Source organism: Hippoglossus hippoglossus, chromosome 12 (assembly GCF_009819705.1).
Source record: "Hippoglossus hippoglossus isolate fHipHip1 chromosome 12, fHipHip1.pri, whole genome shotgun sequence".
In the NCBI taxonomy this organism is placed as follows: domain Eukaryota; kingdom Metazoa; phylum Chordata; class Actinopteri; order Pleuronectiformes; family Pleuronectidae; genus Hippoglossus; species Hippoglossus hippoglossus.
The window spans coordinates 8,707,182-8,725,774 of record NC_047162.1 but is presented as its reverse complement, the minus strand read 5'-3'; the positions used below and the strand labels follow the sequence as shown (position 1 = coordinate 8,725,774).

The 18,593-nt window shown below is 41.6% G+C and overlaps 1 protein-coding gene across 6 annotated transcripts; it reads right to left on the bottom strand.

Annotated features, from left to right (window-relative positions):
- Window positions 1-478: 478 nt before the first annotated feature.
- On the bottom strand, window positions 479-14,813 carry znf532 (zinc finger protein 532). 6 transcript variants are annotated; one of them, XM_034602073.1, is made up of 9 exons: window positions 12,055-12,708; window positions 7,809-10,143; window positions 6,850-7,031; window positions 5,628-5,804; window positions 4,243-4,405; window positions 3,717-4,037; window positions 3,046-3,158; window positions 2,229-2,367; window positions 479-2,098 (listed from the first exon to the last, which is right to left on the bottom strand). In XM_034602073.1, exons 2-9 carry the CDS (start codon window positions 10,110-10,112, stop codon window positions 1,595-1,597), a joined length of 3,903 nt encoding a protein of 1,300 aa, XP_034457964.1. In that variant the 5' UTR covers window positions 10,113-10,143; window positions 12,055-12,708; the 3' UTR covers window positions 479-1,594. The 6 variants fall into 6 exon arrangements, with proteins under 6 accessions (XP_034457964.1, XP_034457968.1, XP_034457967.1 ...); XM_034602077.1 differs by lacking the exon at window positions 12,055-12,708 and adding an exon at window positions 14,585-14,813 and having other exon boundaries at window positions 905-2,098; XM_034602076.1 differs by lacking the exon at window positions 12,055-12,708 and adding an exon at window positions 13,463-13,752 and having other exon boundaries at window positions 905-2,098.
- Between the last annotated feature and the right edge of the window lie 3,780 nt (window positions 14,814-18,593).

Sequence of the window (18,593 nt, the reverse complement as noted above, 5' to 3'; positions counted from 1 at the left end):
ACCACTGGGACTCCAGATGTTTTGTCATATATGTGAATTACACGTTTCAAAAAGCCTTAAATATTCACAGAAGAAGAACCATTTCATTACTCGCCTTGAATTTGATCTTTTATCTCAATTATCTTATCTTAACTGTAAATCCAAAGTTAAAATGTGGGAAAAGAAATACCACAGACAGTCCACTATCTGACCACTAGAGGGAAAGCTTGTCCTAAAATTGCCTTTACCAGGCAACAGTGAGGGAAACGACCTGCACTAATTTAATATGACACAGTTTCAGTCAAGTCAGTTATAGTTTATGAATTTAAGAACTATTTGCTTACACACCAGCTTCACTTCCCGTCAGACTGGTGGAATGGTTGGAATAGAAAAAGGCTATACCCTTGTCCATTATTTTAACATTCAGTATATTGCAGGACAATCACATTTCAAATCACCGTTCATCAAATTCAGCAGGAGTATGAACGATCACGAGAGGATTTGTGATTTAGGTCCTTGGAGAAGCGCTGATGTCTTATGTGCAGTCGACATCAGATCGCCCCCTGGCAGGTTTCATTATTTATTGACACAAAGAACAACTTTGTACACAAGCATCAGAAATGTCTAAAAACAGCGGCAGCAGCAGATGCAAGACACTTTCTAACCCACAAACAATTCACAGGCTGATTCTCACATGCAGTTTTACAGCTTAAGACAGTTTGTTTTATTTTTGGAGTAGAAAACCTACTGTTCAAAACAAAGTGATGAAGATGATGATGAGACCTGGAAATCAAGCTATAGATAGTAAGTTCACATAAGTTCCAAAGTTATGTTCACTGGTTTGATTTTATGAGTGTCGCAGCCAAGCTTACATTCCTGCACATAAATACTGCTCCGTAATATCAACATTCATTATTAACAATCCATCTATTTTCGTAATTTTCATGGTATGTGTGTTTGATATATAAAAGATAATAACTTGACTGGGTTGTGTGGGGTGCAGCTGAAGTTAGGATTTATCTTTGAAGCATTGTCCTAAAATTTGTGATGTTCCATGTAATTGCAGCTCCAATCTAATGCAGAGATTTAGTTTTCCTTCAGGGTGCTTTAGAAGGAGACCAGGACCACTGTTTTGCCAGGAATGACTCAGAGAGAAAAAATTGTTATCCGTGAAAATAAACAAAGTTGAGGTTAAGTTACAATTGAAGACCTCAGCTCGGTTTGGCGTAGGCTCTGAGAAACCTGAATCTCCAAGTTGAACATTTATTCTTGCAGACATTCAATGGACATTAGCAGCATTGAGAATTTGGAGCACTGCTGACTGTATGAGGATTAGTCCCATGTTAAACTAATATATCCATACGTCATCTAATCCTAGTGAAAAACTACAATGGAAACTGTTTAAAATAAAAAGCTCCTCTATAAAAAGGTCTATTCAAGGCCTATAAAGTATCTTGTTCCATTTACTTAAAGACACTGACTTCAACATGTATTACATATTTCTGTGAGTATATTGTAAACATGATGTAGTATTTATTGTGTACATTATATACAGCATAATCACAGCCAACCGATGTACTGTATGTTGTTTGCAATGTTAAAAAGTGGGTTATTCTCACTTCTCAGCTGCACTCAGTCTCTTAGACTTGATAAAGGCCATTCCATGTGTCCTCATGTGAGTTTTCAGGTTTCCCTCAGTTTCAAACATCTTCCCACAGACTTTGCATTTGGTGTTGGGTTTCCCATCGTTGCTCTTGTCCGTAACGTCCAGCTGGTTCTCCCTCTGAATCTCATCATCATCCCTGCCCCGTCCGTTGTATCGGGCGAGGCCGTGCGGCTCCTTCAGCCGATGATCGATGAAGAGGTGTCGGGACAGTGATCGGTGGGAGGTGTAGCACAGGCCGCACTCCTGACACTGGAAGGACGAGCCATCGGACTTGTGCTGGGGAATGTGTTTGCGGAAAGCGGCGATGTCCTCTGAAGGGAAGCCACAAACTGCACACTTGTGAACTTTGGGGATGTTCACCTTGAGCCTCTTCAGAGGATGTGAGTCTGATCCCTTGGAGTTCAAAGCTGGCGATCCCTCATCCTCCTCTGGCTTCCTCTTTGGGCTGGGGGTCTGTAGAGGTGATCAAGATAGTAGGTTAGGTTAGGACGGGAGAATCAAGAAATTCACTTGTAGGGTATTGATTCAAAAGGAGAACTTCCTTCTGATAAAGTTGCATGTCTCCAAATTTGTGCCACAGTACCGTTTCCTTGCCAGGTAATTCCTTCATATTCTCAGAGCGGACGGTCTTCCCCTCTGGTTCTTTGACGCCATGCATCTTCTGAATGTGCTGATCCAGCAGCACTCTTTTAGTGAAGGGCTGACTGAGAGCTGGACAGTGCCTAGCAAAGCACAGAAAAACATCAATTTTAACACCAGCAAGCTGAAATTTAGACATTTTATGCTCATCCTCAGGTTCATAATTTTATTTGCGTTACTATTTTTAAAAGTTAATGCCGGCCTCTGCTGTTCATGCTGGTCACTTTACTTGGCTTTGTTGGGGGGTGCCAAACTAGCCGCTAGGCGTGTATTATGCAAGTGTGGGTTAGGGTTAGAATTAGGGTTAGGGTTAGGGTTTACTGCAGACTTTGGAATTTCTGATTTGCCTAACCTGATATTCTTCCTAACGCTAAACAATGATCACTCTCAATGCATAAAACTAAAACCTTCAGAGGCAGGGTACAAAAAAATCCTGTCTGATACAAGATAGTGATCATCAAGGATGAGCAGTGTCCAGTGTTTCATCTCGAGTAAATAGACATTGGATTTTTAAGACAAGAAGAATCAAGGGGCAACTTAGAAATGAATAGTTTTCTGCTTTAATCAACTACACAACAGGAGCCTTTTGAGTTTGGTTGCTGCAGATTTGTCAACATTGGCTACTGTAGTGTTGGAGAGCAACAGGAACTCCTGCACATACGAGAGTGCGACTCACACAGTTAAACACAACAATTGTTTGGACCCTGCATGGATTTGCAATTGTATTCACTGAGGCCTGATGAATGAGTGTGTGTACTCACGGGCATGTGTAGACCTTCCGCAACCCCTTGTGTTTGAGACGGTTGTGTCGACAGAGACTGTGGGAGGAGCTGAAGGACTTGTCACACTGTCGACATGGGTGCTTCTTCAAGATCTACAATGTGAGAATGAGACTGTTTCAGGTAACGCAAAGAAATGCTTCATGAACACCATCTATCTATCTTCAAATTTCAGAACTCTCTGTCTGTCTGTATGTGACTCGGGTATCTCAAGCTACGTTCATCTAATCGGCTTCACACTTGGACTGTGTGTTGTTAATGACCCGAGGAAGTGCAGTGTCCAATTTGGTGTGAATTGGATACATGGTACGTTCAATATTGATTAAATATATATAAACAGGCAGCTAGCATTTGGTAGCGGTGGCAGCTGGGATTCATCAACGTAAGTGACATTGTCGATCCTGACAAAGGCAGGTCTTTACCGGGCCTCAAGTACTTCAGGTCACTTTTACAATTTCATAAAGAGAGCTGCATCCAGCATTACCACAGACCAAGACAAAAGCCCATTCCAAACACGATCACTTTTTCCGTCTTTCTATGCTAGAAATATGCTGAGAATCTTCTCCATTTTGAACTCACTTCCTGACAGGGATCTCAAAAACACGATGTGGTCAAATTAAAAAACGTATATAAGAGTGAAGTCAGACATTCACCTTGCCATGTTCATGCCTCATATGAGCCACAAAGACCTCCCTGGAACTGAAGAGGGTACTGCAGTCCCCACATGTGTATCTTGAGCTTGGAGGGCTCTTGAGACCTGCTGAGGAGTTACTGTTGCTTTTCTTTTGTGGCGAACGTGAAGGTTTCTTTTCTCCCTTGTCTTGACGATTAACATTTCCTCCATCTTTATTGTTGTTATTGCTGGGGCCGTTGGTGTTGGTGCTGTTATTAGAATTGGTGGGCTTGATGCTGAGAGGAAGGTTGATGCCCAAGTTTGGTGGACCCTCGGTGGTCTTCAGGGTTCCATGAATGGCCTGGATGAAGGATCCACACACGCAGATTGAATCATATTTCTGAATTTATATCACTAACACTGGTATGCAAAACATTTCTAGAAAATTGAAATAGAAATCGTATTATTTTGCATGATGTTTTATTTCAGACTTAATGATGATGTTAGGAACATAAGTCATTATTAAACTCAGTAACATGCATGAAATAACTATTCTTCAATCCTACTTTGATATGGTCCAACATGAGCTGTTTCTGTGCGTAGTGCAAGGAGCAGTCAGGGCATTTGAACACTGAGACTTTATGATTGGCAACATGCTGGTCGAAGTGTGCGCAGAGCAGGGACTGCAGACTGAACACAGTGTCACACATGGAGCACTTGTAGATCAACCTGAAAAATACACACAAAAGTGTACTATGAATTGTACTGCACGATGTTACAAGACTCAATTGGTACATACATACGTGAAAGAAGTGTTATGCGAATCCCAGCTGTTACTTGAGTTGTAACAGTGACCTTGACCTTTGACATTTGACCACCAAATTCTAATCATTTACCCTTGAGCTGAAGTGAAAGTTTGTATCAAATTTGAAGAGACTCACTCATTTCATTCTTGAGATATCAGGTTCACAAGAATGGGATGGTTGGATTAGATGGACAAATGGACGAAGGGATGGACAGACAGACAGACAGACAGAGGGACAACCCAGAAACATAATGCTTCCGGCCCCTGGCTTCTGCCGACGTAAAACAAACTCAGGTTAAGCCACCATGTCTAACTCCAACAAATCCTGCTACTGAGGAGGAAGGTTTCCCTGAGAGAAAGGAATTGGACATGGGTATTGGGTTACAGGGAAGTGTGTCAGTGTGGAAGGAAGAGCGATGATGTGACGTTGGAATATTTTTGAGGAAAGGGCTCGTCTGTTATTATCATTATTATTAGGAAACTGAAATAAGTGTTTAGAGTCCCAGCTGTTGATGAGTGTTGTGTTCCACATTAAGACATTAAACCTTCAGCTGCGCCTAATGTTTTAAAGAAACTTTTGATAATAAAGTAATTTCAGATCAGGATATGAAAATATAATTTAATGTATTGAAATATACAGTTCAGCTCAGTGTAAATTGTTTAATTTCAGATGGTAATGCAGCTTTAGGCTTGAGGCTCAACATGAGCCAAACCCACACAGAGCACCTGCTCCTTAACACCTGAATGATCAGTAGTGCTGATGATGGACAGTGTCAGTGAAAGGTTGCCATGTGGAATAAAACAAACTCAGGTTAAGCCGCCATGTCTAACACCCACAAATCCTGCAACTGATGACTCAGTGAGGACAGTTGTCCTTAGAAAAATGAATTGGACATGGGTATCGGGTTAAAGAGAAGTCAAAGGAAATGCGTCGATGTGAGGTTGGAATCTTCTTGAGTAACGAGCTTTTGAATTATCTGTGATTTAGCATTGAATTTAGCATTGAAATTAAAGTTTTCTGTACTTCAGAAGGCATAACAGTTTCAGTAGCCTTTTCTGAATGCTGTATTCAATGTTGCATGAAATTGAAACAGATTGCGTTGAGAACAACATTTTATATAAATCACAAGTTTTGCAAAGACCTACTTGGGCTCTCCAGCCTTCACTTCTGGATGCTGTATATGTGCGTGGGAATGTGTGCCAGGCGCAGTCTTGAAGGCCATAGGGCAGAGAGCACATTTGTAGAAGGTCTCACAGTGAGCGCTCTGGATGTGGGACTTCATCGTCGCAACATCGGTGAAGATCACACTGCAGTGATGACAGCTGGAGGGAGACAGGGGGCAGAGGGAGAAGAGGTAACAGTCACACAGACTTGAACGTAAATTCAATTTAGTTAAAATTTTCAAATGATCTTTTTAAAATCTGTTTGATGTATTGTCATTTAGCTTAGCTTAGCTTAGCTTAGCATCAAGACTGGAAACAGGTGAAACAAGGTTAAAGATAAAATCAGCGTCTCAAAAAAAACCCCCACTAATGAAGCTCAGCATAATGTCTATCAGGAACGTCATCTTTACGACTCATTTATTCACAGGTCTCTGTTTTTCTAATCAGCTGATTGTGGGTATTGTTTCAGTAATCCAATCAGATTTCTCCATGATCTCAATCAGCCAATCAAGTTGTTGCTATCAAACGAATCAGCTCTCTTCTCATTTCAATGATTCCCTGTGACCCTGCTAACCCAAACCACCCCATTTAGATCCGGTTTTCATATCCAGAGCCTTGGTTGAGCCTAGCGGAGTCTCAACTTCATGGGGTAAAAAATACTTATGTCTTATTGGTGATTTTATTATTTATTTGCTAATTTTTGTATATTTTTTGTGCAAGAATTATAAATTTGAATTTCAAAGTTTAAATCTGTAATATTTTGCAAGTACCTGTGCTAGTAATGTCACATTTGTAAATGTATTATGAGTCGCTATACACGCAGTTAAAAACAGACACAGCATTCATTTCAAACTATTTTGACAAGACTCCTAATTGAACCATAATTAAGTGATTGAACCATAATTAAGTGTTATGGTAATGGTAATGGTCTATTTTCTTCCCCCGAAGTTTCATAATGTATAAAATCACTTTAAGTGATATGGAACTGTCAAGCTGATGCAAATACAATGTAATATTAAGTATAATTAGAGATGACATCATAAGTGGCATTTTGAAAGAAAAGCAAGAGCCATTTAAATCAACTTGTTTTGCAGATCTGACTATCCAAAAAACAGGGTCTTCAGAAACAACTTCGAGAACTACATCACAAGTGAGGACTTAAATGTATGTTCAAATTATTAGATTTTACTAAAGGTAGACTGACCGGTAGCCGACTCTGCGGGTGTAATGTAAGCAGTTCTTGGTAACGTGCGACTGGAAGTGGACAGATCGGCAGCTGGCGCCACACTCAGGACAGATGTAAGGAGACTTGTGCTGGTGGATCCGCTGGTGTGACTGAAAGCTGCACTTATTTGGCAGAAGCATTTGGCAAATAGTGCATGTTTTCTGTGAGCAGAAGAGAAAAAATGTAAAAATATATTCAAGAAAATTATTGCATCCTGAGGGGTTAATATGTATTTCCCAGAAAGTACTTACTTAATTATGATATTACACAGATCTCATTAGGACCAGTTTACTTTGGAACTACCTTCTGTTACTGAGGAAAAAGTGCCGATAGTAACAATGTACATCTCAGAACCTTGGCCCAGTAACACTAGAATGAAATGATAAAGTAATATGAGTAAACAGACTCAGCTTTACAGAGCTTTAGAGTTTCAGCTTATGATTTCAGCTAAGTCTTTAGCAGTCCAGCTCACAACTTCACTGTTTTGGTTCACTCTCATTACACTCATAGTTATCAGCTACAGCAGGTATATCTATATATTTTTGGGCTACAACACTTTAGTAAAGCATTTAGCTGCAACAAAACCTAATATTTCTGTCAGGGGGGTGTGGAGAACAAAAACTGAGAATGAATAGGACTTGCATTTGCTAGGTGCAAGAAACATGACTCCAAAATCAGTGTTAATGTTGCCTTATATCTGCTGCATGTGTAAATAGACAATTGTTTGCTAACAGTCTCTCTATAACAACTTAATAAAGTTACATCTTGTTTTCACTGCCTCCAAGTGGCCAAAAACATCAATAACACTTCATAGGCCACTATACTTGGTAAACGAATACATCTTGCGGTAGCCAAATTGATTATTTCCATTTCAGACTCCAAAAAACAAAATGGAACAATTTTATGTTAGCGTTCACGCCATAAATACATCCACACACCTGTCCACTGGACTCTGGTGCCTGTTGATAGTGCGTGGCTAGCAAACTGTCATCTTGGAACATTTCATTGCACTCCATGCACTTTAGGCTGTGCCTGCAGGGCTTTGATGCATCATCATCCAAGGGCATGGCTGCCACAAAAGGAGCACTGCATGGAGCTGAAATCACTGCAGTCTGGGACCCACTGACAGTGCCTTTCCCTGAAATTTGACCTTTGGGTGCTTGGGCTTGGGAAATGGTGGTGGTACCGGTGATGTTGGGTGAGCCTGATGACAATGATGTGGGTATCATCTGGTCTAGAGGGATGGGTTTTAGGATTAGATGTGAGCACTGCATGACAACCCCCTTGTCCTTGTGGCCCCTGGCATGAGACAAGAGGCTGCATTTGTTGTAGAACACTAGACTTTTGGCACAGTGGTTGCAGGTGACCTCGATCCGCACACTGCGACGTTCGTAGTGCTGTGTCCGGCTCTTCTCCAGAGCAAATGAATCTCCACACTCCAGGCACTTGTAGCCACGTGAGGGTAGAGAGATACAGGCTGAGGTCGGCGGGGATAGGTTTGGAACATACACAGGGACAGGATTTATGCTACTTAGGACTTTATTAAAGGCTTCCACTACAGAACTTTGAGTGCTAGAGATAACTTGAACCCTGGAGACTTTCTTTGAGGCCTGGCCAGTAAGAATTATCTGCTGTTTGACATGTGATTGTTTCTGGCTCTGCTTGGAGGAGGTCAGGGCCTGCACAGTCTGAGGCAGGAGGTTGAGGTTACCAAGATGGACTGTCTTTGGCACAAGTTTGGCATTGGCCAGGCTGGAGGCAGGTACCATGACAGTCTTTCGCTGGAGGACATTAGCAGCTTTCAAGATGGCACTGCTGGCACTTTGCATTGATGCAGCAGGAATGATTGTTGCTTTGATTGTGGTGTTGTTAGCCAGCTTAAGGTTGATGACTTGTGAACCAGCTGTCTTGACTGCAGATACCGGCAGGAAAGCTGTCGCAACAGGTTTAATAGTCATTTGCTTGGTTATTTCAATTGAAGGTCCTCCAGTGGTGGCTACAACCCTAGTTGGTGGCCTCGTGGGAGATGAGAAAATTGCTGTGGTAGTTGCCATGACAGATGTGCTATTCTCTCCTTTTTTCAGGCCGTCAGGATCAAACTCTGGGAGAACGCGGGTGACAGTGCGCTTGATCTGTCCAGATGAGGTCTTGATTGTTTTGATCCTGACCTTTGGGATGACCGGGGTTGTGTCTATGCTTGAGGAAGGGGAACCCTTGCTGCTACCTTCACTGGTGACACTAGAGGGGCTGTCTTGTGGTCTTGTTAGCAGCCTCTTTGCAAACTCTAGGGCTGACTCATGCTGCTGTGGCCTCTCTGGAGCAGCAGGGTTTTCATTGGCCGTGTTGGTTTCTTTATGTGTTGGAGGAGAATCCAAAACACCTAATTCCGTACCATTGGCCTTTTTGGCACTGAGGGCTGCTATGGCTGCTATACAAGAAGACAGTTTTGCAGAGGACTTACTCTTGACCTGGGGGGTAGGGGACACATTAACAAGTCCTGAGGACTCTTCAGCCTCCTTGCACTCCTTACTGTGAGACTTGAGGTCCTCCTTGGGTAAACTTGACTGATGGAAATTGTTAGACTTGGAATCTCCGATTTTGACACTATTATTATTGTTGTTGTTGTTGTTATTGTTTTGATCAGGTTTTTGGTCTTTGTTTGCTCTGGGCTTAGACACATTGTCTACTGATATTGGAGATTTGGGATTCTGGTCCTTTCCCTTAGTGGAGGACCTAAAGAATGTCTGACCAACCCGATTGTCCATGGGTTCATCTACCTCAATTTTATCATCTTCATCAAACTCTTCAGCACTGGAGATGGGGCTGAACTGATTGTAGGTGGATGGTTGGTTGTTAACTGGCAGTCCTTCCTCCCTGGGAGCTTTCCATCCATTCTTGGTGTATTGAGGAAAGCCTGTTAAGAAGCCATTATGAAGTCTGTTGCAAGTGTCAACAGAATGGGGTTGAGAATGGGAGTGGAAATCCCTTTCTGATACAGTTTCACCATGTTCCCTATTGTCTGTGTTTCTCAGGTTCTTGACAATGACACTAACGCCAACGTCGTGTCCTGTTGAGGTGTTGTGGGCCTCGTCTTCATTAGTAGTCACCCCACTGGGTTGCTTGAGCTGTCCGTCGCGCTCGTCACAGTGGCCAGATTCAATAGCAGCTTTTGGATCCACCATGTCGGGGATGTCGAAAGCCGCCAGCAGATCGTCAAAGTCTGGCGTCTTCATATCTCCCATGGTCCTGATTCTGGTCTGATGAGGAGATCACCTAGGGAACACAGATAAAATAATCATTAGCAACACAACAGAATTGTACAACAAATTTTGTTGAGAAAATTATGTAGAGAGGGAAAACATAAATTAATATGATCACATTTGTTTTATTTCTGCTGCAACATGCAGGTCACAGGTTGACATCATTTATTAATACAGTTGATCCCTTGAGTTATGATGCTGAATGTTCCTTGTCCTTTTCATGGCAATCTGCTGATTAGACAAAGAAATATAGTTTGTGCAAAACTGACGACTGCCTTAGGGTTATGTAAAATGTAATATTGATAGATTATATCGCCTATAGTTTCTATAATTGGGTAATAATAATAATAATGATAATAATAATAATAACTATTTGTGTAGCACTTATCTAAACAAGTTTACAAATCTTTTATCTGAGAAGAAGCCACAGAATTCATAAAATTTAAATGTTCTCCTATATTTTGTAAAAATATATATAATTTGTGGTGGATTTCAGGCTAAGCAGATAAACATCAGTCCTTAGTTATGCAGTTTCATTTGTCACCACGTGGTGTGCCAGTGTCCACATACAGTGCAGCCTGTGGAATGTCATGTTAACCATGACTTAGTCACGACCTTGTGCTGCTTGATGTTTCATTGATGCATTAGCAGACTGAGCTTAGTGCTTCCCCTCCCTCTTCAAAGCACTGATGAAAAGCTTTGTACAACTGTACATGTGTACAATGAGCCCTGCTCCTGCTACATTTGTCCTTATACCAGATACATGTATTGATTGTTTTCAGAGAGAAACACAAACTGACGATCCTAGCAGGGGGGGTAGATGTGACATTTCAATGAGATTAAATGTGGGCACTTAGCAAAACATTTCAATGGCTTAATTGCTGTAAGTGAAACAAATGAAATGGGGAGAAAAACAATAGTTTGAAATACAGATTTAGTTTTCTATATATACATATACATATACATATATATATATATATATACATATACATATATATATATATATATATATATAATAGAAGATGACTGATTGTGCTTGCATCTTGAGTAATTTTCCTATTAGAGGATTGAAGCTACCCTGCTGGTTTGGGGTGAATATAACATGTAAATCATACCTTCGCTGAATGCAATATGGAATATAAATATGAACATCTGTCAATCTTTAATGTAACATAATGTACATTTATTTTTATGGATCAAAAACACAGAGCATGTTCTGGTCGTGAATTCAAAAAGAAAAAATGTATTTTTTTAAAAGGAGCTCTTTGCTTTCAGTTTGATATAATTCCTCAGAAACTGTTCTTTATGTACTTTAACAGTGAGCACTGTAAATAACATGTGACGGGACTGAAGTGTCTGTGTGTATTATTGATGTTGGGGACAAAAGACACAGCCATGGAGCTGCTCTGCTTGTATGTGCACCCAAATTCAAATGCATGGCAGCCACGTCTGCACACACACAGAACCACATTTCACATTCTTTTCGTCAATTGCAACAATCCTGGATGCAGATGACGGGAGAGGTGTGATGGTGATGAGGCTCAGATGAAAACGAGACAAGGGACAGAAGGAGAGGCGTTTTGGAGAGAGAGAGAGAAAGGGCAGGCGAGAAATACAGTGAGGGGGGAAAAATGGCTGCCGAGCTGTGTGAAGCTGCAGCAGAGAGAGAGAAAGGCCTGGTGGAAAGAAGAGCTAGTAACAGCCATGACAGCTACAGCAGCCTGACGCAGGAAGTCAATGATGGTTTAATACAGACAAACATGACAAATACACCACACACGTCCTCCTCTTAGCAACAGCAGTTTAATGCACATGCAGTGTCACCACCTCAAATCCACACGCACGGTAGAAAAAGACGACTACAGTCTCAGATAAGACAAATTTTCAAATGTGCAAACGTGCAAGTGAAGCAGCCACTCCTCACCCTCTGTCCTCCGTCCCCTCTCCAGTCACTAGCCAAACCTTCCCTCCTGTCTTCCTTCCATCCTGCAACAAACACAGTCACAACACTGCTAACCCACAAAAGCCATCCACCCCACCCTGCCTGGAAAAAAAACAGTCCTGTCTCTTCCCCAACCAGGAAAAGGCCCAGGACACAGGGTCAGGTTACATCCATGGGTCTTGGTGAGTGGTGGTGGTGGTCCTGTGGTGAGGATCCTCCTGAGTCACTCTCTGCACCATCAGCAGCCCACAGACATGCAAACAGACAGAAAGATCATGCTCCTGTGTGTGTGAGTGTGTGCATGTGTGTGTGCACGAGGCAGGCGCCAGGCAGTAGATTCACAGACTCCCGGCCAGCCCCCCCGTCCCCCGTCCCCCTGCCCTGGTCCCTTCCCCAAGATCTTCCCTGCTCCCCTCGTCTGTGCTGCGTAGCACGTCGCCACCCAGCCAGCGGTGAGCCGCAGCAGGAGCAGGGTCTGTGCCTGTGCCATGGTGGCCAGTAGCTGAGCTGTGATGGGCTGCCATGGAGAAGCCTGGGCTATCGCTTTCCCTCAGAGGAGCACAGAGGCGCCATTGTTCCCGTCAGCCCTCTGTCTGCCTCAAACCGGTTTCAGCTGGTTCCGGTCACCCAACATAAAAGCCCCATACTGCAGCACGGCCTCGGAAACACACAGGGAGAAGCCCTGAGTCCACCTCCCAAGAAACACTGCGACGTTTGCACACAAACTACATGGATGTTGTGGTATGGATTCAGTGAAACAGGAACACACAACATTATACAGACAGATGGAGGAGATTCACAGTAGTAGCTTGCACTGCCTGACAACCAGGCCACAAAAAACACACACTACAACAATACACAACAAAAGGATGTTTGGGTGAGCACAGTCACCTTCGAAAATAATAAAATAATATCAGGACGACAATATAAAATGATACAAATAACACAATGTAAGCAAATATATGTCCCACATAACAAATACACAAAACTGCTGTGGAAAATGATGACAACACATTATAGAGAAGAAGAAAGTTTAGGTAACCGTGATGGTAGAAGCTCAGTCCAGTGCCTTGGCCTGTTTCTTAGGCAGATCCCTCAGTGCTCTCCCCCTACACTCGCTGGTCGTCTCTGTGAAAACTAAAAACTGGCTTGCAGACCTCCAGCAGCTTCACAGACACAGCACCCAGATGTAAAGACTGAAGATCTGCAAAAGCCCCAAACACAGACAATCTGACATGGGCAAAAAACGCAGGCCAGTCATGCACCTCCCTCCCCCTGTTCTCCATCAAACACATGCCCAACCTACCACACATGTGCCACCACAGAGACACACATACACAGAAACATGCACATTCATGCATATATGCATATAGAGGTAAATGTGGCATACCCTGGTCAGATTTTTTTCCACTCTCAAGAGATATTCAGGACAGAAAAACAGTCTTCCTGCAGAGGCCTCAGCACCTGCTTTCACTCAACTCCAACCATTCTCCTCCACCTCCCTCCCCCCTCTCCCCTCTCTCGTCCACTGGGTCAGTACTAGACGTGCTCAGTCCCAGTCCAGGCCTCGTTTTTTTCCCGGAGCCCCCAACACCGCCACCATGGCCGTGCATGGAGGGACAGGCGGAGAAAGGGGGCAGTGTTCAGCAGGCAAATCAGGCCTTTTGTTTCTGTGTGTGTGTGTGTGTGTCGGTGTGTGTGTGTGTGTGTGTGTGTGTGTGTGTGTGTGTGTCGGTGTGTGTGTGTCGGTGTGTGTGTGTGAGTGTGTCTGTGTGAGTGTGTGAGTGTGCTGGGGGGTGAGGGGACTCTCCACTCTGGCTCTGGAGCAGCGGCAGCAGCAGCAGCTGGTGCAGAGAAAGACGAGAGAGAGGGAGAGGGGGAGATGGAGACAGAGGAAGGTGGGGGAGATACAGAGGAAGAAAGGAAAAGGGAGCAGGAGCATGAGGGCTTGAATATGTGCAGTACATCCCAGGCCTGTGCTGTAGCATAAGCAGATGATACGAGATAAAGATGTTTTCCCAGGATCGTGCTGATGAACTAATACTGATCCTGACCCTTTGCCTTCAAGGATAATCTTTTTTTAATAACATGACGTATAAATAGCCGAGGCCTCCTTTTAGGCCCGACTGCCCATCTGCATGCTGCGTACGCCAAAGGTTACAGTGTCTTCTGTCTGGTTTTTATGTTGTTCCCGATGAAAGCTTTGCAAACATGCCTTGTATTCTTGCAGAGCAGCTGCCTGTTCTTGTTAAGAACACAAGAGAAACACACAATGCAAGAGAGTATGGCTACCTTTCACTTTGAAAGCCTGTGACACAATGCATATGCTGCAATGGCATCATTTCTCAAATTCATTTCATTCCGTTTCACATCACAGCAGAATCGTCCTGCTATAGTTATCAGAGAAAAATAGCACACCAATAACAAGGTAATCAAAACAGTCAAAATCAGATTGTGTGAGATCATTCTCCAAACAAAACACGGTTGTATATATAAATATTTCATAACCTACCTGTGAGACTGCAGGAAGAGGCTTTCTCTCTTTGGCCCTCTACCAGTCCTTCATACATCTGGCAGCCCCCTCAAAGGCAGCCATGAAATGCTGCAGCACATAATCTAATTATCCTTCATTATGCTAAACGGCCGTGCACAGATTTATTCACACAGATGCAATTTCATACACTGCGGGGCAGGTGGAGACGTGCACATATATCATTAAAGGCCCTCATGGTGCCTCCTGCCTCTCCACAGTGTGACAGATCCAGAGAGGAGGCTGAGGTGGCAGCGCTCCCCACCCCCGACAAACACACAGTCGCATGACGTCACGCTGCCTCCATTCATGTTGGCTGGAAGCAGCAAAGGGAAGCTGCCACGAGCTCGCCATCTCATTTTCTAACGATATATTTCCTGTAGAAGATACAGATATATGGTTGTATCACTCGAAAGCTTAGGACCGTGATGAATGGGACTCAGGTCATCCTGTATTGTTATACACAGTGCATTTTTCCACTATATCCTCTGAGTCTGGAATATCACGGTATATGTATAGTATCAGAATTTGTCAGAGCTAAAATCTTTAGTGTTTATAAAATGTGCCCTAATCCTAATATCATCTCCACAATGTCTTTAATAATTGAAGATATAACCCTGATAAATGTTTTCTTTGATTTACTTTGGACTCCAATTAAATATATCAATGATGTGTGACTTTGCTCAAAGCTATAGAGCTAACACTAAATAAGGAATGGCTTAAATGTGCACCTTACTGGATCAGGAATGCTGCATGGATGTTTGACATATACAGTAATTTGCCCCTCTGTGTAAATTGTGGCCCCTTTTGGCCTCGGATTTTAGATTAATCCTTTATCTTCCACTGACTCAGATTGTTCCATTTGAAGGATTTTAAGGGTCAGTTCTGGCCTTTAACTATATCTATTTTTAATATAATACACTGTAAGTATCCTTAAAAAATGTCAGTAAGTCAATTTAATATTTTGAAGCCAAACTTTGTTTAAACTAATTAAAATGCTATTTAAAATCCTGGCAGAGATCCCAATGTGCACATTTTGGGGACAGTAGAAGACATCTGGAATATTTGCAGCAATGAAAACATTAGTATTGGATTTTAATATTTCACTGTTATTATGTTATAGAATACACAAATCGAGTACATGATATGGTCAGATCTTGAGAAAACGATGATTTTACTGACTGTGAAGCAAATATAAGAGGAAAACTGCTTTTTAAAGTATTAAACCTTGAACTTGCATTGAGTTGACTTTAAAAAAAAAATTGTTACACAAGGATGAATCACTCGTACATGATGTTTCCATGAAACTAAAACAATTTGTTTCTTTAAATCCGACCGCCACCTCAGTGGCCCCTGATTGGACGGAGCTGTGACGAACAGCAGAGATCTCATAATGGAAAACTGCCTGCTGTAATTGACACTTTCTGTCTGAAAGGCCTCCCTTAATCGACTCATTTTTACTTTTCATCAAACCGGGTATCATTACAGTCGTGACACCGCAGTCAGAGCACTTAGTGTATCGTGTGACATTTGGAGACAATGAATGGTATGAATAGGAAACGGACAGGATGTTATTTTCCCTGCTCACTCATAGAAAGATATTTTTATCATGACATTAGTTATTGTTCATCTGTTGTACATGAAAATGGTTAAATTACCCAAAGGAAACTTATAACAGTAAAGTACATTTTGTGCCAATATACAAAAGTGGTGTTTAGCAAAGATAACTATAACAACGCAATTTATTTTCAATAAATTCTAAATAAGTGATAAATTCTAAATATAATCTATAATCTATAATCTATAATCTATAATCTACATATTTTCATTCATGTTATGAAAATAGATTAAACACTAAACAAAAGTTTTGCTTAGTATAGTATAGTAAGTATATCTTTCATCACAGCACTGGATTCTTTATGAAAGCCATCGAGTCTTTCCGGGAAAACTCACCCCACAGTGCCACCTAGTGTCTCTACCACTAAATGGAATATTAAGAGTAAAACTGGATACAAAACCATAGTCTTTATTCTTCCCTTTTTCTAAGATTGAAATTATACACCAGGGAAGAACATTGTATGAAGAACAGCAGGTTCTTTACCACATAAATATACTATATTTTTTAAAAAAAACCTTCACAGCTCTCATGGGTAGGTAGAAGAATAAAAACTCCTCGACCTCTCAGTATGTGGCCAGTTCATATACCTTCAATTATGCAGCACGCTTGACATTTTTCAAGATATATTCAATGAAATTCTAACAACTCACATATAGGTATTACACTTTAAAAGCTTAAAATAAACCTCTTTATTAGCAGATTGATACACATGAAATAACCTCGCACAGAATTATGCATTTCGGTTTCTCAGAACATTTTCTTGGTGCACGATCATGCGCAGGATCTTGTTGTTTCACGTAAACACAAAACGACAAATACTCCAGATGGCACCTGCTCTGTGAGTTCTGTACCTGCCGCTGCCCTTTGACCATGTGGTGAATCACCCTGTTTGGTTAAGGTCAGCCTCGGACGGGGATGTGATACGTTCTGAGCCCAAGATGCTCTCTAATATCCTGCCGGGGTGTGTAAGTGGATAATGCCCAGAGGAAACTTTTAACCTTTTCAACACAAAATGTTACTATACCTGCAAACGCCTACGCACACGGAACACATGGACTCCGTATCTGTCCTCATCCATTGTTATTCCAATCTGCGGGTCAATACTGTCATGAAAGGGGTCAGTCAAGTACGAGAATTTGTTTTTTAAGGGCCGATTAATTCACACTGTTGACCTTTCCAGAGGGTTCAATACACTGTAATAAGCTGTGCCGATAAATGATGTGGACCACACCATTCTGCATCGTCAAATATTTGTCTGTGGCAGAAATATTCCTCATTGTCATTGCATCTTGTTTGACTTGTGTTTGTTTTTTGAAAATTCTGCGTCATTTCCTCAGCTCTGAAAACAAGGGGATGTTTGGGAAATCGCATTTTATTCAACAATAGCAAGGGAGATTTCACAGAATGTTTCAAAATAAAAAAAAAATAGAAGCAACAGGGAGGTTTGGATTTAACACTGATTTGTTTAAGTCAGTGTAGACAATAACTATGTTTATAGCACTTTACAATACTTAACTTGATTGCTGCTTTACTACTCCTCTCCATGTCAGTGGCAGATCCAACACTTTTTACTACACTATCTCACAGCTGTAGTTCATACTGCTTACTTTGCAGATAGAGATTTTACAACAAGACACCAATGTGTTAATTTATCAGTCATATTGTCAAATCTAATTATGTGATATATAGTAACATTCTGAAATGGGGATTTGACATGATGGTGATGAAAGTTCTGCATTTCTCTGTACCAGAGATATTGAAATGACTGAAAGGACTTTTACCTTTGACAAAATGTTTACTGACTCAAGTTTTGTACTTTGTTCTAATTTGAAATCATAATAGTTTCCTCAGGCCACTTTTCATATAGAGCAGGTTCAGACTGTTCCTAAGTTTGAAGAACTTATTACCCCATGATCTGATGGCTCAAATCAAGATATCTCATTGTAGACGAATAGAATTTTTTTCATCAGAAACATACTCTCATTATATTGTAAAAGTAGCCACGCCACATTTTATTATTTCTTCTCTATCAGCGGATGATCTGTAGTTTGAACTATATGCACAATTTGAATGGATTGAAAGGACGAACAAAGTGAAGCCGAAGCATCTCGATCGCCATCTGGCTGCAGGATAGATCATACATTCCACCTCCTCCATGTTAGTGGATTGGACGTACACGTCAAATAACATTTTCTCAAAGATAGTTTCTGTCATTTTATGGACAGTTCTTATCACGGTTATGTAGTAAAAAAGTTTTCTGAAAAGTTTGATTTAATGCCTCATAAATAATTGGATCATACTGAATGTAAAAGCATTGTGAAAGTGGACGTTTTGCATGAGCAATACTTTTCGTAAATTCATGCATTTAGCCGA